This window comes from Mercurialis annua, linkage group LG7, assembly GCF_937616625.2.
Source record: "Mercurialis annua linkage group LG7, ddMerAnnu1.2, whole genome shotgun sequence".
Lineage (NCBI taxonomy): Eukaryota > Viridiplantae > Streptophyta > Magnoliopsida > Malpighiales > Euphorbiaceae > Mercurialis > Mercurialis annua.
The window spans coordinates 30,911,809-30,934,971 of NC_065576.1; the positions used below are offsets into that span (position 1 = coordinate 30,911,809).

The 23,163-nt window shown below is 34.3% G+C and overlaps 2 protein-coding genes across 3 annotated transcripts; both read left to right on the forward strand.

Annotated features, from left to right (window-relative positions):
* Positions 1–233: 233 nt before the first annotated feature.
* Positions 234–935, forward strand: LOC126657013 (uncharacterized). The gene has a single exon (XM_050351633.1). It carries the CDS (start codon positions 234–236, stop codon positions 933–935), a length of 702 nt encoding a protein of 233 aa, XP_050207590.1.
* Positions 936–5,350: 4,415 nt separating this feature from the next.
* LOC126655189 (probable manganese-transporting ATPase PDR2) lies at positions 5,351–21,648 on the forward strand. Of its 2 annotated transcripts, none has more exons than XM_050349227.2 (22): positions 5,351–5,515; positions 5,600–5,859; positions 5,946–6,038; positions 7,778–7,980; positions 8,846–8,918; positions 9,033–9,205; positions 9,287–9,458; positions 10,716–10,820; positions 10,922–11,032; positions 11,149–11,235; positions 11,315–11,497; positions 12,210–12,260; positions 12,365–12,490; positions 13,762–13,841; positions 14,635–14,743; positions 15,289–15,417; positions 15,941–16,006; positions 16,165–16,236; positions 18,876–19,027; positions 19,313–19,424; positions 19,528–19,644; positions 20,276–21,648. In XM_050349227.2, the coding sequence occupies exons 2-22, from the start codon at positions 5,611–5,613 to the stop codon at positions 21,389–21,391; spliced, it is 3,579 nt and encodes a 1,192-aa protein (XP_050205184.1). In that variant the 5' UTR covers positions 5,351–5,515; positions 5,600–5,610; the 3' UTR covers positions 21,392–21,648. The 2 variants fall into 2 exon arrangements, with proteins under 2 accessions (XP_050205184.1, XP_050205185.1); XM_050349228.2 differs by having other exon boundaries at positions 5,609–5,859.
* Positions 21,649–23,163: the final 1,515 nt, after the last annotated feature.

Sequence of the window (23,163 nt, forward strand, 5' to 3'; positions counted from 1 at the left end):
AAAATATGTAGTAATAATAATAATAATAATAAATTACCTAAAGCTTGACGGAATATAAAATTTAAAATTTAATTTAAAAAAAAATTAAAAAAAATACGGGATATTACAAAGAAGGTGAATCCCTCAAATCACCCCAGAAGAGCAAAGCCACATACGTAGCAAAAGAAGACTTGGAAGAGAAAATCGTGAAAGCCTTGAAAAGGCTCAAATCCGAGGAACTGGATATAGATGACATGAGGTTAAAGGGCTCGCCCCTATCGGCCGATATAATGGAAGAAACGATCCCCTACAACATGAAGTTGCCAAATCTGCCAACTTTCAATGGAGAAGGAGATCCAATGGACCACACGTCCAGATTTACTGCAACCATGGGCCTTCTAAGCGTCACAGACGCGATCCTATGTCGGGTGTTCCCCACCACTCTGACAGGAACCTCCCAAAGGTGGTATAATAAACTCAAACCAGGATCGATCAGAAGCTTCGCCGCACTGTCAACCGAGTTTCTTAACAAGTATCTTACAAATATACCTGCTAAGACAACCAGCATCATGAGGTCATGTATTCAAGAAGAAGGAGAGAAACTAAGGAGCTATATAGAGAGATTCAACAAGCAAGCCATGAAAATAGACAACCTAAATGTCGACATGGCAACTGAAGCATTGAGGGAAGGAACGCGATTCGGGAAATTGGTAGATAAACTACTAATAAACAAGCCAACCACATTTTCAAATTTGATGGCCATAGCCCAGAAATACTTCGAATTAGATGAAGGACGAAGAGCCATTAGAGGAAAGGAAACAAAGGGGAAGGACTCAAAAGAAAAAACGAAAGAAAAAGAAAAAAGCAAACCTAGATCGGAAGACTGGCAAGGAAAACTCGAAGAAAGCAGACGATTCGACCCTCAAGGAAGATATGAACCACGATACGATCCCTGAGACGACGAACGAAATTATACGCCACTGAACATTAGCCGATCCAACGTTCTCATGTGGATCAAAGAGAACGTCAAGAACGTGGTATGGCCGCCGAAAATGAAAGCTGAAATCAGAGATATGAGGAAGTACTGCAAGTTCCACGAAGATTACGGGCACGAAACGGATGGCTGTCGAGACCTAAAAGTAGAGATAGAAAGAATGATTGACGCAGGCGAGCTACGAAAATTCATAGCTCATAAAACAAAAAGCAGCGAAAAAGGAGAAAAGAGGAGCAGGGACGACAATGGGAAGGAAAAGGAAGAAGAAAGACCATAGAAAATATTGGGAATCATACACATGATCAATGGGGGAGGGCACAACAGCTCAACTATCAGGAAGAAACAAAGAAGAGATGTAATGAACATCAGGGAAACACACATGCCGCCGGTGATCTTCGACTCCGAGGATTATGAGCATATGAAAGCACCTCATAATGACGCTCTAGTAGTAACAACCATCATTGAAAACTGGAACATGGAACGAATCCTCATCGACGAAGGAAGTGCCGTAAACTTAATGACAAATGATGTGTATAAGATGCTGGGGGGAACAGCAGCAAGACTTCGCTGAGTCCCAATTCCACTATCCGGGCTCGGAGGTCCCTCAATCAACCCACTGGGTGCTGTCACAGTGGAAGTCATAATTGGACCAGAAAAGGGAATCAACAAGAAAATAATGTCCCTATTTAACATAGTGGACTCCTGCTGACGTATTATGCAATTCTAGGAAGGCCTTTTCTCCATGATTCGACAGCAGTAACTAGCATAAGAGCTCTAGCCATGAAGGTACCTACTGAAAAAGGAGTGGTGACATACGTGGAGACCAGAATATCGGCAAAACTTGTTATGACGAATCCATCGTTGATCTCCAAGAAGAAAACCAAGAGAAAATAGAAAAGAAGCAAGAAAAAAAGGGAGAAAAATAGAGCCTCGACCAACCCATCGTGGGGTACAAACTTTTGTTACATCCAATGATGCCAATCGCCCATTAACAAGTATAGACATCTGTCATACCCAATGGTGTCAACTGTCTTTTAATTTATGTAAGCATATTCAATTATATCAATGAATTTCAATTTTCCCGAAGCAACGTACGACGTATCAAAACAAAGATAAAAAGGAATAAATGAAGCCAAAACGCCAAAACTATGAGTATAGATTTACTCTAAAAAATAAAAAAAATCAGAGTATAGATTTACTCTAAAGGAGAAACACCAAAACATCAGAGTATAGATTTACTTTAAAGGCGAAACACCGAAACATCAAAGTATAAATTTACTCTCCAAAAAATATACCAACAAAACCTACAGGCGAAATAAAAATATATATGCAGGACAAAGCAATCAGCCAAAGGAGTTTAGATTAACTCGAGAAGAAAATAAACGCAATAAACGAATCACGAATCAATAAAGCGAAAGACAAAGCATTCAATAGTTGACAAGAAAATATATATATATATATATATATATATATATATATATATATATATATATATATATATATATATATATATATATATATATATCGAATCAAAGAAAAATAGAACAAATAAGCTATTTTCCTAAAGCACGATCCGCTTCCATTTTCTCCATCAACTCCCGGGCAATAGCTCGCAGATCCAAATCATTCACACCGGAGAGATCAATGTTTGGATCCTTTTCCGTAAGTTTTCTCCCAATAGCAAGGCGATACTCGCTGATCAAAGCAGGATAAAAAGCCTTCGTATCCAAAAGACGAATGTGGAGCTCCTGGACCTCAGCTTTCAACTTATTCCTCTCTTCACCGACATAGGTGTTTACAGTTATTCGCTCCTCGATCTCCCAAGTCATGCTAACAGTCTTTTGATCTGTAATAGCATCCTGAGCCTTCAGCTTGACCAGTAGCGAATCATGCTCTTCCAAAGAAGCTATCATGCTGTCCTTCTCAGATTCTGCAGCAGCCAAAAGGGAAGATAAGCGCTCAACCTCGCCCTCAGCACATTGGCGACGATCATCTAGCACCATCACGGCCTGAAGAGCATAGCAAAGGAAGATGCAATGACATAAAAAAAATAAAAAAAAATAAAGACACTTACCGAGAAGCCATGAAAGCAGGCAATATCTGCCAGTTCGGGCCCAGTCTTGGAAGCAAATTAAGTAATATCTTTCTGGATCGCCAGACTCCTTATGTACTCGGTCAAAACCTGAGGATTTAACAGGCTGGTCGGATCATGCTTTTTGGCCCAATCCGCCAACTTAGGAGCGGACGACGAACCACCGATAGAGGCCTCCCCTGAAGAAACCTCATCTTCAAACTTGCTGCCTCTTTCGAGATGGCAATATGACATCAGTAGGATTCACCTCTGAATCCTGCCCCTCGTGAGAAGCATCAAGATCAACAATATCAGACACTGTTGGTAACACTACCGAAGCCGAGGGGGGTATAGGATTGGCAACCTCATCTGGTTCGCCATCGCTAGGATCGTAAAAAATAACCACTTCATCGCCTGCCGCATAACATCCCCAGCAGGAATCATATTTACTTGGGCCTCGACATCAGGATTTGGAGCTTCAACCTCCGCCGCTGCCTCATCCATAGGAACGGCTAAATCAATTTTAAAACCGAAAAGGAGATCATCAGAAGAAGAAGACATCCTACAAAAAAGAACAAGGAGCAAGAACAAAGTCAGAAAAATACCTTCTACGAACTCATAATTGAGATCCGCCAAACACTTTGAAGGGTCTTCTAAAGGAAGCCATCGACAACGAACGTGACTACTCAACAAAACATCTAAACTAGGACGTTGGAAAATGCTATGAAACGATAAATCAAAGGCAAGAATCGACTCAGACAAGCTCAAAGGGGAGGGATAATTTTGAACCCGATAAATGGAAAAACCATCTGGAAAATGAAGAAAGGCGAAGTTATGATACACTATAAAAAATCGCCTTCGCCAATCGTTATCTAAACACGGCAAATAAATACGAGATCGACCTTTCCTACCAAAGGCGAAAATAAAACAATTATCACAACTTCTCAACTCTACAAAATGGTAAAAAACATTAAGAGAAGGGGATTGACCTCGAAGCCAACATGCCTCTACGAAAGCAAGAATAAATTTAATAGTACCAGGATAAAGCTGACCCACAGCGATCCTTATATCTCTACACAATTCAATCAAAAAAAGAATCTAACGGAAACCTAAGACCAGCGACGAATTGTTCTTCAAAAACAATCGCCCTGCAAGACGAACCCGGAGACCCCAAAGCAGGCCTATGAACACCAGGTAGAATAAATCTATTGTAAGATGGAAAATTATACTTAAAGTAAATATCTAAAACTTCATCCTTACGAAGACACGAATCAGCGATAGCCATAGTAGCATACGAAAGCTTTGATCTCCTAGACGACATCTCAGACTAGCACAATATAAACAGGAATTATTCAGACAATGACAAAAAACAAGATCAAAATTACTCAAGAAATAAAGAACACGATGAAGAACACGATGAACAGAAATCCAGAAGACTCAAAACTGGAGAAAACAAACAGAGTCACACCTCAAAACGAGGACAAATGGGAATAAAAAACACTTAAAACTAATATGAAGATTACCCGAGAAATCAAATGCGAGAATTAGAAATTGAAGATAAAATCAAAAGCAAATATATTTTCAGACAATAGAGCAAGAAATGAAAAATGAAAACAAATGTAGCAGTTTGAATACAAAAGGAGATAGAACGAATGGACACTTGTCCTAATCTCAAAAAAGACTAGTGGATGAGCAACACGTGGTGAAAAAGAAGAAAGTTAGGAAACTTGTCCAAGAAGCAAAAGCGGAACGCCGGAATACGAAACGACTCGCCTCAAATAAAAGCTAAAATACTACAAGGCATAAATACCATTCTACTTCAGCTCACTTGTGGGGGGCTAATGATGGATACCGAATCCCATTCTACTAACAATAGAATCGAGTCATAGGAGATCTATTCTCCGGCGACCTCGGGCTCGCTCCCGTAGGGCTGAATCAAGATAAGTCAAAGGCCGAATCCACCGTCCAGTTAGCTATCTCCACTATTTTGCAGATTAATCCACCGGATCAGAAGCCACACTCCATCAATACCTTTACATTTTTGGATCAAATTTCTCCCTAACAAGTGAGTTACCCATACGTGAAATACACGCAACACTCTAGTTTTTTTAAAAGTTCAAAAATAAACATAATACTTATCTAATTTCTCAAATTGACATTTAAATCTCAATTGTAACCTTTATATTTTTAAAATTCAAAATTTAAACCCTAAAATTAAACTCTTCCTTAAATTTAGGTACAACATGGCAATAAAATAAAAAGTTTAAAGGCCATATCAATTTAAAACTAAAAATCAGGGATTTCTTTGCACTTGTTTTACTTCCAACTCTCCGGCCACAACACAAGAGCTATATGTTCTTATTTTTTCTGTTTTTCATCCAAAATCAGATGAAAAATTAATTCAAAACAAACAAACAGTAAACGCCTCTCTACCGGAGCAGTTGATCCGGCGGGTGAAATCTGATATCCAGGTGGTTTTACTAATCTTATACGAGCTTGATTTATATTTATCAGAGTAGAATTTTCTAATCAGTAATTTGTTTGTTGATTTCTAGGGTTTACAGAGATGTCGCGATTCGACGTCGGTGGAAAAGTAGTGGAGAGAGTAGATTTATTAAGAAAAAAACATTGGCCATGGCGATTAGATGTTTGGCCTTTTGCAATTTTATACAGTATTTGGCTGACTACAATTGTTCCTACCATTGATTTCTCTGATGCAACCATTGCTCTTGGTGCCCTTGTTGCTCTTCACATTTTGACCTGCCTTTTTACTGCTTGGTCTATTAATTTTAAATGCTTTGTTCAGTATAGTAAGGTAATGGTAGGCTCTGGCAGTTTCTAATTTTTTGATTTTTGTGTTTTGTTTGTGTTTACATTGTTTGCTTGGTTTTCTTTTTGTAGAGTAATGATATTCATGCTGCTGATGCGTGTAAAATAACTCCAGCTAAGTTTTCCGGTTCTAAAGAAGTTGTTCCGTTGCATTTTCGGAAGCAGGTCGGTTATGCATTCACTTTAATTCCTGAAGTCTATACATTTGCTTTTTATGTTTTGCTTCTGCATTTAGGGCTTCAACAAGAAGATTCAATACACTATATTTTTTTTGGGTTTTTTTGATGAAAAGTCATGTTGCACGGGAATGAAAAAAGAAATGGAGATGGAAACAGATACAGATACCGCGAAACGGAATTTTTCAAAATTTAAGAAATAAAAATGTGTAAACAATACAGATATAATGATATATTTGTAAATATTAGAAATTATAATTGAAATTTAAGGTCATAATAAATAGAAATTTGTCCACCAACCTCACAACTATAATTGAAATTTAATATTTTAAATGTTCTTATAGAAACATAAAATTATCCAATAGACAATAAGATGATACTTTTATTTGGATAATTTAATTATTTATTTTAGAAAACAGGTTTTCACTAGGAAATGGGTGTTTAATTTTTGCTATTTACCGAAATGGTTCCGAAATGTTTTCTATGAGTTTTGTATGCGAAAATGTTGTCTTAAATAGAGTAACGTAGCTTTCTCAAGGTTTCCGTGCATCAAAGATGAAAATGATAAATTGCTAGACCTTGCCAAACTTTGTTCTCTTTTTATGCTGAAAATTGTATGTCAGCGTCACAGTGAGAGAACATGTTGTCGTTTTTGGCTATATTATCAAGGTTGTGCTAAACAGGTTACAGTTTCTAAAATTGCTAGAAGTTAGGAGATTTACTGGGTCATAGATGGTAGCAAAGTTGTTGTTATGTACATTACTATTGAAAACTCTTAGTCAAGCATTATGCTAGCTATCATCATCATGGTGGAGTGGGTACCTTGTGTTTAGGATGCGTTCCTGGAAGGCAGTACAACAGAAAATATAAGATGAGTCAGACATGCATAGAAGAATAAAAGAATTTTCTTAATTAAGTCAATAAGAATAATCCTAGTAAGTTTAGGAATTAAAGTCATTAGAATCCTATTTATATTATGTTTCTTATTTATTAGAATTAGGATTCTGTAATATGTTAAAGGAATGGTCCTTTTCTTATAAACAGGGGAATCAATATTTAATAAAGGAAATTATAATTTTACGATCAAAAGCTAAGGAGAGTTGGGTGGTTTCTTAAAGTAAAACCCCTATTCTGAAATCTTAAAAAAATAAGTTCATCAAAGGAAGGCAAAAACGTTAAGAAAAATCAAGAGGGTTTTTCAGTTATAAGGCCTGTGACGAGGTCCTATTCGCAAGACTGTAACACCTTGGTGCTCAGGGTGAAGATAGAGTAGAATATATGGGATATGCAAGTAGTATTGGAAGGAAAATTTAGGACATTTACGCTTTGATTAATGTGTTGATCTGACCTACATTATCATGTAAATTAAGGAAGTCAAAATAATTAGAGTTGTCTTTTTGTGAAAAGGACATCTGCTATGTTAAAGCAGATTATTCTCAGATCAGGTGCATCTATTATTCTCCTAGTTCTTTTTTATGTAGTGTACATGAGAGAATACTGAGTATTACTGACGGTGACCTGTACTGCCATGGTTGTCTACATTTTTGTTTATTTTTAATAATTATTTAGCTTTCTTGGTATATAAGAATTACTAAAAAATATTGGATTTTAAGGTGTTTGTTTTATTGTTCGTGTTTCCTTCAGCAGGCTTATGTGTTTGAATTTTTTTCTTTTATTTGGTTTTAAATTTGTGGGTCATGTTACTGAACTTTTGGTTCACTCCCACAGTTTGAGGGCTCTTCAGCCCTGGGGGATGTAGAAGAGATCTACTTTGATTTCAGAAAGCAGCATTTCATATATTCAAAAGAGAAAAAGACATTTTGCAAGCTTCCTTACCCCACTAAGGAAACTTTTGGCTACTACCTTAAATGTTCTGGTCATGGTTCTGACGCTAAAGTAGCTGTCGCTACTGAAAAATGGGGACGAAATGCGTGAGTACTATATACAATTCTTTTGTTTATTTATTTCAAGTAAATATTGTTTGTCAGTTCTGTTTCTCTATATCATTAATTCAGATTTAATATATTTTCAAATTCAGGTGAAGACTATTTTGTTGCTATTTATGGTGTATGCTTCTATGTACAGTTCAATTTCAGCATACAACTCTGTTGGTATCTTATTTGCATGTCTATAACATAGTAACCAGAAATCTTTTATCCCCTATGGTACCATGAACTTGGATGTGTGTCCCACTTTGTGGTACTTTGAAGTACCAGAATCAGTTTGTGTTTCGTATATGGCATTCATCGCTAGTGTAACTCTAGAATCAGTTTTGGTTTTTCACTATTATAGTTATGCTGTTGAATGATAGTTAAATAAATGTCATTATTCTCTCTTTTCTGGTTCATGGTTTGCTTATACTTCATAGAACCATACACATCTGTAATTAATATAACCTGATTTTGAACTTAGGAGATAATCGAAAATTTTTACACATTAAAAAAAACATGTTTGCATTTTCTTAGAGAATTAATGCTGCAGTGATTTTATATGATTGTTAACTTACATTGGGTTTGCTTTACGATAATGTTCCCTTGATGCATTCAGTGACAACATGTTAAAATAGAAGTAGATTGCTTATGTCATGGTGACCGTTAAAAATGTTATAGGTTCTATTTTTAGTGCTTGTGTTGCATTCAAATATGGCCTTTGATGCAATTTTTGTCTTTGTTCTTCAATTCTTCTTATTATTCACAAGTGAATCTCCATAAAATTCAACATGGGATTTTTTTTTGATTTTCATCAATTTTAAAATGTTTTTCTTATTTGTGATTTGGCTATTTCCCGATCATGTAGATTTGATTATCCCCAACCTACATTCCAGAAATTAATGAAAGAGCATTGCATGGAGCCCTTTTTTGTGTTTCAGGTTTTATCTTTAAGCTCTCTCTCTCTCTCTCTCACTTTTGCAAACAGACACACATGTGCACACACACAAATACACACATGTGATATTTCTTTTGTGTTATCTTGTTGTGTATAGGTCTTTTGCGTGGGGCTTTGGTGCTTGGACGAATATTGGTATTACAGTTTGTTCACTCTATTCATGCTGTTTATGTTTGAGTCTACAATGGCAAAAAGTAGGCTGAAGACTTTAAGCGAGCTCAGGCGTGTTAGAGTAGATAGTCAAACCTTGATGGTCCACCGCTGTGGAAAGTATGCAAATTCAGTTTCATTAAGTTTGTTACTGTAATTGCTCGTATAAATGTCGAGTTATGCATCTTATTACAATTTTAGGTGGGTGAAACTCTCTGGGACTGAGCTCTTGCCTGGAGATGTTGTCTCCATTGGACGTTCCTCTGGTCAGAATGGTGAAGATAAGTCAGTTCCAGCAGACATGCTATTAATTGCTGGAAATGCCATTGTAAATGAAGCTATTCTCACAGGCGAGTCTACTCCGCAGTGGAAGGTTTGTCTTTGTGTTCTTCACTTCAAAAGATGTCCATGAACTTATTTATCGTCCCTTGCAATTGACATGTGGGTCCAATCAGTTTGAAGAAAATGTTTCTTGATAATGAATCGGTTTGGCCTGTAAGATACAGTAGGCTTCTTGTCTTAGCTCAAGAATAGTAAATTTTGTGAAAGCTTCTTTGGTCATTTAAATTTAGGCTTCATTAAACAAATTTTAAGCTTTTCTCGTTTGACCAAACATTTTAATTTTATTAATTTTAGCATAATATAAGAATATCAATTGAGGTTTGGCCAACAGGTGAATTTTCTTTAAAAAAATGCCTGTGTACTTGATTAAAATAAAAAAGTTCATCGAAATAGGAATTCCCCTTTTCTCGCTTTCCTCCCCCATTCCTCCCCCATTCCTCCTTACATATTTCTCTCTCAAACACTTGACCTTTGTTTAACCTTTCTTCCTCTTAAGACCAATGTCAACTCTTCTATTTGCATATGCCATATCTACTCTGGATGAGTATAGTTCCAGCTCTATTAATGGAAGTTTTACCCACTTCTGTTCGCTTGAACCACATGAAATCACCCCAATAAACCTCAAACCTACATTAGAAGCTCAGTCTGTTGAGTTACTGTTACTTAGATATGCTATTACCTGTCTAATAGCTGATTATTTCTGGATTAATGCTAGCAATGATATGCATTTTACAAAATCGAATCAGACAACAACCAAGGGCTAAGGCACAAAAAAGTTGCCATGTACTCTTTGTCAGTTACAAAGGAAACAGTAGTGATTGAAAGAGGAAGAGAGTCAGGAGGGAAAAGGTGAAGGATAGTAGAGGGTTAAAAACTCATCTATTAAGCTGTCAATTTGCATAATTAAAAGATTTGCACCATATTGGGAAGTTAATAAGGGTTTGGATTCTTTAAATTATTACACCTTGAATTTATGCTCAGGACATTTACATTTTCAACTGCATGTTCTAATCTCAAACATAATTCTTTTACAAATGCATTTTTGTTTCTTTTACCATTTCATGTGTTGTGGTGTCCATTTTTTGTTGTTTGTATCAATTAATTTTTAGAAGTACCAAAATTATGATTATGCGATTGTTGCTTTTTTTATAAACCAAAGTAGATCAGAGACAAGTATAGTTCAGTTATTATTATTTTTCTAGGAAAAAACAATTTTATAGGGATCAGAGAGTAGATAGAAATGAGAACGACATGGTCGGTGATTTTTAAAGTTTCATTGTTTTCTTAGGTTTCTGTCATGGGTAGAGGAAACGAGGAAAAGTTATCAGCAAAGAGAGATAAAACCCATGTTTTATTTGGCGGTACGAAAATATTACAACATACTCCAGATAAGGTTGGTTTATAAACGTAACTTATTCAGTCTCTTCAGTACCTTTCTATTTTATGTCATTGATTGTGCTGTTCTGATGCTTTAAATTTCCATCTTGTGTCTAGTCCTTTCCTCTGAGAACACCTGATGGTGGTTGTTTGGCTGTTGTTTTACGAACTGGTTTTGAGACAAGTCAAGGGAAACTGATGAGGACAATTTTATTTTCCACTGAGCGGGTAATTCATGATCATCTTAACTAAGTGAATGTCAGATGATTTCTGATATGTAGTGTAAGATAGATGAGTTCTGATTTTACTGTTTTAATTTATATTTTCTATCATCATTCTTGAAGGTCACTGCCAACAGCTGGGAAAGTGGGCTCTTTATTCTATTTTTAGTTGTATTTGCAGTTATTGCTGCTGGTTATGTACTAAAAAAGGTAATTTAGCACTGCTTCAATCCTCCCTTTTGAAATTATGCATGATCCGCTTCTGTTAATGGTAATGCCACTGGTATAGGGACTAGAAGATCCAACAAGGAGCAAATACAAGCTCTTCCTAAGCTGCTCACTTATTATAACTTCTGTGATCCCACCCGAGTTGCCTATGGAATTGTCCATAGCAGTTAATACATCTCTTATTGCGTTGGCGCGACGTGGAATATTTTGTACAGAACCTTTTCGGATTCCGTTCGCTGGAAAGGTTTGTTGGCTTACAAAGATCTCTCTGTGTAGGCATGCACGTATTTCCTTTGAATCATGAACTGGCCTATTGAAATTATGGTTTTTGCTATTTGAGGTTATAGTTGCTTACTTTACCTTTCTTTGCTTCCTTTTTGAAATGAAGCTTGAAGCTTCTATTGCTTATGTAAGCATTAGAAATGTTAAACTTGAATGTTTTGGTAAATAGCAATAAACTTTTATATACATTTATACTACAATCCTTGAGATTAGGTCTAACTTACATGGCTCCCCTCACTTTATAAAAATCAACTATTTTTCCTAATTTATAATTTGTAACCTATTTCTTCTTTCTGTTAAATTTTGGGTTTAAACTTAATTGATAAAAATAAATGCAATTTAATCCATCAATTTATGTTAAGTATTTATTTTTTAACTTAATTATTTTTTTTATTCGTTGAATTATTAAAAAATATATTACAATTAATTAATCTAATTTTGTTTTTATATTTTTTACTTTTATTTCATTTTGGATTAATTTGTTTTGAAAATAAGTTAATGGGATTGAAATAAATTTTATTGCTGTCAATCAAGTCCTTTGACTGTATTAATTAACACCAAAACAATTGCTGACAACCCTAAGGTTGGGCCTAACTCACGGATTTCCCCCTCGCAAAGTGGAATAACTATATCCATATGGCATCTAATTATGAAAATTGTCTTTGTACTTGCAGGTTGATATTTGTTGTTTTGATAAAACTGGAACGCTCACGTCCGACGACATGGTATGCTTGTGGGATCAAATACTGCTAGAATCATTTTTCAATATATATATATATATGTTTATATATTTCGCTTGATGAATTCTTCCATTTTTGCTCCTTTCTAGGAGTTCCACGGAGTTGTTGGATTGAGTGGCGAAATGGATTTAGTATCTGATATGACCACAGTACCTGTTCGAACTGTAGAAATTTTGGCTTCTTGTCATGCCTTGGTGTTTGTGGATAACAAGTTGGTATGTTGCTGTAGATTTAAAATACATCCTCTTTCTGAAATGCCTGTACATAGCTTTTGAGACATGTAGTCACCCTAGTTACCTAGTATGCTTATGATGAAAGGAACAGCATTGAAATTGCATATTAGTGCAATATGTCCCACTGCATCTGTGGCAAAAAGATGTTCTTAGAGGATTTGAACTTTCCTTGTATATGGTGAAATAAGGATTGTGCATGCAGTACTAGAGATCTATGAGGGCTACACAAGGAAAGGCTTTCATAATCACACAAATAATTTTGGCGACCTCTTATTCTTATTACTCCAAGCATCAATAAAATAGTATTGCTTATAGCTGTCAGTGTCAACAAGCAGCTCTACCATGCTTGTTGTGGGATTATTACGGCATTGTGTTTAATTAAAATCCTTTTATGCTATTAAAAGGAAACAATAGAGTCATTATCAGAACTTTAAATACTTATACTGTAATAATTTTTAAATTGCAAGTAGTTTACAAACTCACTACAATAAGCTGATTAATTACTTCAATTTTAATAGTAGTAGTCAAATGATTTTTATGTCTTAGAAAGAGTGTTTTATATATATTAGTTAGCATCTTATGATAGTTTTCATGTTGTAGACATTGAATTGAGTATAATGTTAAAATTCCAGTGTTTAGCCATAGAAAAGTAAGCTTTTAGTTGTTAATCTATTGATTTAAGTGTGTATAGTTGTGGATGTATAGTAAAAAAACATTGAATAAATTATGTAAAAATTAATTTGTCAAAATAATTAGCTTTAATTTTACTAAAAGGAGTTCGCAAAACAGAAACTATCTCAAGTAAATTTTAATGAGTGGTTTAGAAGTAAATCAGGTGGTTGTTATTATTAATAAAGACAACAGAGCTCAAAACCATGTTCTTGGTACTATTGCAAGATCAGTGCTAGGTGTGTCAATTTGTCTAAAAGAAATCTACCACAAAGACAATAGTGCCCAAAACTTTTCCCTGGTATCATTTCAACAACAGTGCTAGACGCAACCATTTAGCTAAAAGGAAAGCGACAATAGGGCCCAAAACTTTGTTCCTGGTGCTGTTGCAGGAATGTTGCCAGACACTATTTAGAATGCATTTTGTAGATTATAATATTGCTTTTGGGAAATGGGTGATGTGCGGCATGAGGCCTGGATTCCTGCTAATATGTTTTTAATTCTTTTATAACGTCAGCTTTTTTGGTTGAAAGTTTCATCTTATGTGCTTAATTTTTCTGTGATATTCCACTTTTTTTATGCAGGTTGGTGATCCTCTTGAGAAAGCTGCACTTCAAGGAATAGACTGGAGTTACAAATCTGATGAGAAGGCTATGCCAAAAAAGTAAGTTGTAATGTTTGTCTATTTTTTAGCTTAAACTGCTTTGATTTAATTTAAAATCTTGCAAGTGTTGCTTTTCTCATTTATTTTTATGCTGATTCAGTTCAGAAAAATATAGATAGTAGTTGCTGTAATAATTGCTGTTACAGTTTGAAGAAAAATATACTATTGTAAAAGCAGGTCACCAATAGAATATTGTAACAGAAGGTAAACATTATGGTTATAACTAAGCCAGCCAGCACTGGTCTACTTAAATTTAATCCAAATTAAACTCAATGCTAGAAGCTTTGCCTGGATATTTGATATCAGCTCATCGTGATTTTTTATTATTTGAGAGTTCATCGTGAATATTTTTAGAAACCCAAATTAAATTTAGCTAAGTTTGATTTGTAAATCGAAAAATGCAACCAGCTTGAGCTTAAACACAAAGTCGCATTAGGGTAAAACGGTAACTATTGCTAATGATTTGATTACAACTTTTACAAATATTTATAATTTATAATAAAAGAAATTGAATACTCAATTAGCCTTATAAACTGATTAAGTTGTGTCTTGGAGCAGTTGTTATTTGAGCTCTAATTTGATTATGGTCCATCCAAATTCATATATTTTAGAAGGTAGTGAATAGCTTGCCGCGTTTTGTATACTTATGCTATGCATAAATGCAAATATTGCATTTTTTTCTTTTTTCTTTTCATGATATTCTCTACTTTTCTTTGAACTTTTTAGTTTGTGGACTGTTAATATCTTAGGATGAGCTCAATGCAATCTTTTTTTCTTTTCTGGTCATTGGCAGGGGAGGTGGCAATGTTGTGCAGATTGTTCAGAGACATCACTTTGCATCCCATCTGAAGCGAATGGCAGTCGTTGTTCGCATAAATGAGGAGTTTTTTGCTTTTGTGAAGGTCTGTTGGTAAAGTGTTTATTGACTGCAGGTTTTCCACAAATTGCACAAATTTACATATGTTACTTTCTTGTACAATATATACTGGTTATCTTTTGTAGCTTTTTCAATTACACTATAACAAATGACTGCGGTACTATTGGACTTCATTTCATGTTCAGCATTATATAATACATTAATTCATTTGGTATTCTATAGGTTCAATGGAATCTAAACCACAGTAATAAGCATAGATACCCTGCATTTTCAAATTGAACTAGTAGTGTAGTATGTTGTTTTTTTTTTTATGCAAAGCAGCATTGTATGTTAAATATTAGCAGAAATGGATATTTTGGCTGCAATTGACCTCTGTTTTTATAAATTCACGGATGAATGGCATTTTAGAGAACAGGACTCCTAGACGACATTCTTTGTTGTTTCTTCGTTTATTCCGAAACATTGTGTTTGTATTTGTACTATTTGCTGACTTGGAGATTTTGATATGTGAAATGCCAAACATTTATTTCTTTTAAACTTTTTTTTTCCGATCAAAATCTTGTGGTTCAGGGAGCACCAGAAACCATCCAGGATAGACTCATTGATTTACCACAATCCTATGTTGGTACCTACAAGAAATTTACACGTCAAGGGTCTCGTGTTTTGGCTCTTGCTTTCAAGTCCCTTCCAGACATGACAGTGAGTTTCCAATCTCTTATCTTCTTTTTACGTATTAATTTACTGTGAAAAGGGTATTTTCTGTTAGGCCTTAAGAATCATACTTCCGCAAAGTAATTATCACGTGGCTCTGCATACTGGTTTAAAATGATTATTTTACTGTTTGAGTGATGAATGGAGCCTGATGTTGAGGACACTTTGAGCTTGAACGCCTTGATGCAATGAAGTGCTTAGAAACATTTAAGCTTGCATCAGGTGCCTTGTACTTAGAGGTCTTACTAAAGTTAAAATACATGGTTGTGGTGGAAATCAAAGATTTAAATTGATGTTATTTCTTGTAACTTCCGTTTCTTTTAAGTATGCATTTTTGTGATATATTTTAATTTTTTTTAGTGTCTTAACTTATTTAGTCGACCTTTCTTATTTTTTGTACTTTTCATCTTTTTCCTCCCTCTCTGGATGATGCATGCAGTTAACTTCTTATGCTGTTTCTTTTATATGTTGTCTTATAAGTATGCTTAAAATGCTCTATTTCATAATGAAGGTCAGTGAAGCTAGAAGCTTGGATAGAGATGTAGTAGAGAGTGGCCTTACTTTTGCTGGGTTTGCGGTAAGAAAATGATGCCAATTTAGATTTCCTCACCTGGATCCTACTTACACTCTCTTTCTCATTTCTTGTGCCTTCAACTTTATGATCCACCGATTACTATTTATTTAGATCTATCTTGTATAACTAATGACACTTGCATTTCATTATTTGGATCTCAGGTATTTAATTGTCCTATAAGAGCAGACTCGGCCACCATTTTATCTGAATTAAAGAATTCTTCACAAGACTTGGTAAGAAGCTATTTTTGTTTGATGGCATATTGTTTAGTTGATAAAACCTGGGAATGGATTTCAGACTGGATGTGCAATAATGTCTTGTCTAGGTTGGATTATGCAGTAAGATAAATATTAATTTGTCATTTTACTTTCTATTTGAGAAGTTTAGGATGTAGTTTTAAGTGGGAACTTCATTGTCGTTAGGGATACTAAACTGTTAATTTCTTCCCTTTGTACTTAGTACTCCCTCCGGTCCATAATATTTGTCGCATTTGGGAAATTTTTTTTGGTCCATAATATTTGTCATATTTAAAATATTTAAAATATCAAGAGTATTTATTGCCATTTTCCAAATTTCTCCCTAGCAATAAATAACTTAGTAAGAATAAAAAGATTGGTCAAACATAAAAAAAGTAGTAATTAATATGGACAATTTTGTAAAAGAGCATATAGATCAAGACATATTTATTACTTTCTTAAACTATGTGAAATGGCCAAATGCGACAAATATTATGGACCGGAGGGAGTATTAGTTTAGTATTTTCTTTGTTTCGTCCATAAAGATCATAGTTATTTAACATTAAGTTGAGGTCTAGAACTTTTTTTTGATGGGGAGATTTACATTATTAAGAATTGAACTAAAGATTAAAGATTAAAGCTTCATGCTTCTATTTTTTATATTTGATTTGCTTTGAGAGTTTTGCATCTATTTGATCCAATTGATAACAAGTTTTCATTCATTGTCTATTGCACATATTCAATATTTCAATTGAGATTTACCTTGATCCCACGGTCGCTCATGAAATTTAAAGTTCACTATAAATTCATTTTTCATTTCAAAATGAAAAAAATGGTTTTCCTGACTAACCCAAATGCCTCAAAGGAATTGAAGTTAAACTCATTTTTTAAAAAATATTTTGCTGATATTTGAAGATTAGGAATTTGAAGTTGGCTTGCAAAGTTTGATGAAATGAGCTTTATCATGTTAGTCTAGATTGTATGGAATGAAATGATCAAATGTGGAAATGTCGAAGCTAATATGCCGAATGACATTTTCGAAAACTTCCTTGTTTAAAGTTTTGTTTCCAGAATAGAGTTTTTTTTTGATTTTTTTTTAAAATACATCTTTAGCTTTTGTGTCGAGTTAACTAAGCCTGGTAAAAATTGAAATTTGAAGCCTGATTAGAAAGCATTGATGGGGATTATGGCATAACTAAGGGGAATTAAAGATGCTTTTTAAGGAACCACAATGAAAAATGAAAGCAAGAATTTTATAATGAAGAATAAGAAGAAAAAGTTGAAGGATCATAAGTTAAGAGAAACATCTTTTGTGACAATGTTTTGAAGTGGAGGACTCAATTACGACTGCTGTTTTCATGATGCAATATGGATTATGATATTTTAACTGTTGAAATGCTGTTTGTATGTGGTTTAGGAAGATGATATGTTTCATGAGCAGTTACATATCTATTGTTATTCTGTTTGATAAATGTGTTTATGGATATTTGTGAAAAAGATGATATAATCGAGTCAAATGCGCTTTTTGAAATTTACATTTCTTTCAATCTTCATCTGGTTACTTGATGGGATGTCTGGGAGCCCTATCGGTTTTAGTTCTGAATGCCGGTTCACGGTTCCAAGGAAAATGAAACCAGCCAGTTCCATTCACGTATCCAGTTCTGGCTGATTTAAACTAAACAAAAAAATTAACTTAATTTTTTTAAAAATTCCATTCAAAGGAAGAAAATTAAAAGGAAAGAGCTTGAACTTAATTTACTTATAAAGATTAGAATTGAGAATTGAGATCATTGAAATAATTAAAAGACAATTAAGAAAATTTAGATAATTGAGAGTAATGATAATTGTTAATTGAAAGGTTAAGATTAAAAATGTGAAAGAAAAAACTAAAGGAGGTATAAGTATTTATACAACGAAAAAGGTAAAAGGAAAAAGGGTTGCGTTGTGACCTTTATTTTCAAGCCACATTGTTTTCTCATTAAGTGCAGTTTATATGAAAGTTGAGATAAACGCTCACAAGAATGTGGGTTGGGCAGGGTAGGGTAACGTTTTTTTTTTTAAGATTTCCGCTTTGGAACCGGATCGGTGTTTACTGTTCCAAATATTTGGGAGCTTGCCCGAACTGGTTCCCTCACGGTTTTGGGCCCGTTGTAGCCCGTTTCCAAGCCGGTTTTTGACTAGTCCAGTTTCGGGGTGATTCCGGGCTCTACCCGGCCTGTGGCCAGGGCTATAGCCTATATGAGATTATTGAGATATTTCCTTTTCCTATGTAATGAACAGCTGTTAAGATCAAACTTTTCCTCAGATTTTCAGTGCTTTGCTTGTTGATGTGTTATTTTTGCATAGTTTAGGTGATCCAACTTTCTGTTATTTGAAACCTTATATTCTTTTTATTCCTCAGTCTCTGTGTATGATTGGTATTTTTCATCCAATTGGATGTAGTTATTTTATTTCCTTACTATGCCAAGCCTTAACTTTTGTGCTCTCTTTTACCATTCTTGGTATAAGTGCAGTTCTGGGCTTGTAATTTTCTATTGTTTGGCAGATATCTTACTCTTCTATCTCTGTCAATGAGATGAAGAATAAAGTAATAAACTCAGTTGGAGATATCCTAATCAAGAAAAATTCTTTGTTAGGTGATGATAACTGGTGATCAGGCCTTGACAGCATGCCATGTTGCTAGTCAAGTGCATATCATAACTAAACCAGCACTAATTCTGAGTCCATCACGGGCTGCTGAAGGATATGAGTGGATATCACCAGATGAGTCAGAAATTGTCCATTACAGGTGAATTATCCTCTATATATTCCAAGTTCTGCCATAATTTACTATCTAAAGTGTATATTAACTTAGTTTTATCTCAGTTGTCTAAGTTATTTCTGCTAATACATGGTGGTGTAAATTGTTATCAACAGCAATGCCAATATTTCAAGCATTAAAGTCATTGTAACTGCTAAAGGGGTTCTTAAGACAAAGCTATGCTAAATACTTATAAAGGATCCTTTTTTGATGCTTTTTGTATTTCTTCAAAATGTCACTCTGACTAATTAGACGTAATGCAATTAATTTCAGCGACAAAGAGGTTGACTCTTTATCAGAGACACATGATCTCTGCATTGGAGGTGACTGCATTGCAATGTTGCAGCAAAGTTCTGCGATTCTTCGTGTCATTCCTTTTGTCAAGGTTTTAAATTTAATAGTTTTTTTTTCAGGAAAATTTAATAGTTTTTTGTTACTCATATTTGGTGAGAAGTTCAAGATGATGCATATCTCTATTATCGCAACAGGTATTTGCAAGAGTTGCTCCAGAGCAAAAGGAGCTTATCATGACGACTTTCAAAATGGTGGGAAGGATGACATTGATGTGTGGGGATGGAACGAATGACGTCGGAGCTCTGAAGCAGGTACATAAGCATCTATGCTCCGAACTATTTATGTTTTTTGTTCCATCTTATTTATGTGATGTATTGGTTACCGTACAATATTTGTAGTTCTCATCTTAGCATGTGGGTTCACTCTCTTTTATGTCGTTAACTGTAATTTATGTGTGCATTTGAAATTACGTTCACAAGCACAGACAAGATTGCACTGTGTGCACTGTACTTTTATATGATTGTGTGCATGTCTCCCCAGATATTACATTTCAATTTAGTAAAAATTGATTCTGAATCAGTGGTGACTGGTGATAAACCATCTAAATTTCTTATTTTTAAACTTTGTATTGTATCTAAATTTTGAGAGCATCAAATTTTGGTCTGGATGACGGAATGCAATACGACGTGAATGAATATTAAAAAAGAGAGAAAATTTCAAAATCTGCACTAGCAACTTGTTCATAGCCAAAAGCGTAGACAATAGAACACTAGCACACACACAAAGAACACAGGCAATATTGAACTGTTTACTTTTTTTTCTTCCAAAGGCTATGTTTACTTTATTAATGAGGTTATAAGTGTCCATTATATTTTTCAATTGTACTCTTATGGGGGATGTTTCCAAGATTATAAGAGCTAAGCTAGAAACCCATTTTTTCAGGCCCATGTTGGCGTTGCACTACTAAATGCAGTTCCTCCTGCACAAAGTGGAAAATCATCCGCAGAAGTATCTAAAGATAAAAGTCTGAAGTCTGTGAAATCAAAAAAATCTAAGCTGGCATCAGAAGTGGCAATGAAGGCCAGTCTAAATGGAGAAGGCTCTTCAAAAAGCAAGGTTGTTGCAAAACCAGATTCCAGTAGCGTCTCTGTTGGTAATCGGCATCTGACTGCTGCAGAAATGCAACGTCAAAAGCTAAATAAACTAATGGAAGAGATGAATGAAGAGGGCGATGGTCGCTCAGCTCCTATTGTCAAACTTGGAGATGCCTCAATGGCATCTCCTTTCACAGCCAAACATGCATCGGTAGCTCCTACCACTGACATAATTCGCCAGGGTCGCAGTACCCTTGTGACTACTCTTCAAATGTTCAAAATTCTTGGCCTCAACTGCCTTGCTACAGCTTACGTACTGAGTGTTATGTATTTGGATGGTGTGAAGCTTGGTGATATTCAGGCCACAATCAGTGGCGTATTTACGGCTGCATTTTTTCTGTTTATCTCTCATGCACGCCCTCTGCCCACTCTTTCAGCTGAACGGCCCCACCCCAATATTTTCTGCTCTTACGTATTACTCTCCCTATTGGGACAGTTTGCAGTGCACCTGTTTTTCTTGATAACATCAGTTAAAGAGGCGGAGAAGCATATGCCGGAGGAATGCATTGAACCAGACTCTGATTTTCATCCAAATCTGGTGAACACAGTTTCATACATGGTGAGCATGATGTTGCAGGTGGCCACCTTCGCAGTGAACTATATGGGCCATCCTTTCAATCAGAGTATTGGAGAAAATAAACCATTTCGGTATGCCCTCTTGGCTGCTGTGGGTTTCTTTGTTGTCATCACTTCTGATCTATTCAGGGACTTGAATGATTGGTTGAAGTTGGTACCTTTGCCTCCTGGAATGAGGAATAAGCTTTTGATTTGGGCATTTCTTATGTTCCTTGTTTGCTATTCATGGGAGAGATTGTTGAGATGGGCTTTCCCTGGTCGAATTCCAGCTTGGAGAACACGACAACGCTCCGCGGAGGCTAATTTAGAAAAGAAAAAGCGTGTCTGAATGTCATCGGGCATGTTTTGACATGTAACATCTTTATCCCATTGATTTTGATTACTTGGGAATTTTTGCAAATAGAGTAACTATATCTTGGATAGGGATAGTTCATAAAATTATTAGGTTTTTATATTTATAACCCTCTTAAGAGATTATGACAAGACTTTTCATTGATCAAGGGGCAAAAAAAAAAACTTTGCCATGAGTGTTTACTTATGCCTTAAAACTTGGTTATAAATTTTAAATTTCCATTTGCATGAAAATGTTTAGCTGCTTTGGTTTGGTTATTTAAAGAGAATAACAAAACTATACAAAAAGAGGAAGAAAATAACAATGTTAAATTTGCTGAAATATTACATGAGCACCTCAAAAAATTGAAACTTTACATTTAATATCTTCCCAATGAGAATACAACACATGACACATACAAAACAAATAAAAAAAGGTCAAAAAGCGTCAGAATAGGTCAAAAATGCGTCAGAAACGTGTCTGATATGCGACTGACACGCGCGTCATAAATGTGAGCCAATCACGCGTTAGTTTGTCAAACTATTCAAACATGTATCATTTATGTATCTGTTATGTATCATATATGTATAAAGGACATATCTGATTTTTTTTTTATTTTTCTAAAATAAGAATAAATAAATATATATATTATTAATATGTATTATTTATGTGTCTCCAAGGTGTATGTATAATATATTTAAATTAAAATATATATGTATCACGTGCTTTAATTAAGATTCACGCATCAAATAATATCAATAACATTTGATATGTTACTATTCACTATAAATTGAAGAATAAAAATAATAAGTTATGTTTTCTTAACTCAACTTTTATCAATATAAACATCTTTATATACATGTGATATAAAAAAAAGAACTAATAACAAAATTTATCTCCTTCATCAAATTTATCGTTATTGATAAAAATACTATATATATATATATATATATATATATATTATTAATATGTATTATTTATGTGTCTCAAAATTATATTATTAATATGTATTATTTATGTATCTCAAAAACTATTCAAACGGGTACAATTTATTTCACGACTATTTTCATTAATAAATTATAATCACTACTATTCACGATGTATCAGAAATCTATCGATAATTTATCAGAGATCTCTCGATAATACCATATTTCAAAATACACACATAATACATATACTAAAATAAAAAATATACGTCTAAACTATTTTTGATATGAATAAGAGATGTGTCAAATATGTATAGTATTTGTATTTGAGTTATATATTTAACGCATTGAATATATAACTTACGAGTAGTTGAAATTTATCTATAACATATATTAAAATAAAAAAATATGCTATATGCTCTGTAAATTATAGAAATTATTTATCAATAATACGTATTAAGGATATATTTATCATTTTTAATTATATATGAAAGATATATCTAAAAATACATCTAAAAGACACATATATTTATATAATATATATTTAAATATTCTTTGAACTGTTTCTGATATGTATTGATAATGTATCGAAATTGTATAGGAGATGTACCGAAAAATGTATCTCGAAGGCATTGAGGTACCACCATTGACGAGAAGACGCATATCAAGGATATATTTATCATGTATAAATTATATATTAAAAATTTACCTAATAAATATATCTAAGAAGTATATCAAACACGTTTGATGAAACTCTATATATATAAAAATAAATGTATTTGGGATGTTTTTGACAGGTATCTGATATGTATAACATATGTATCTTTTATGTATCAAAGATAT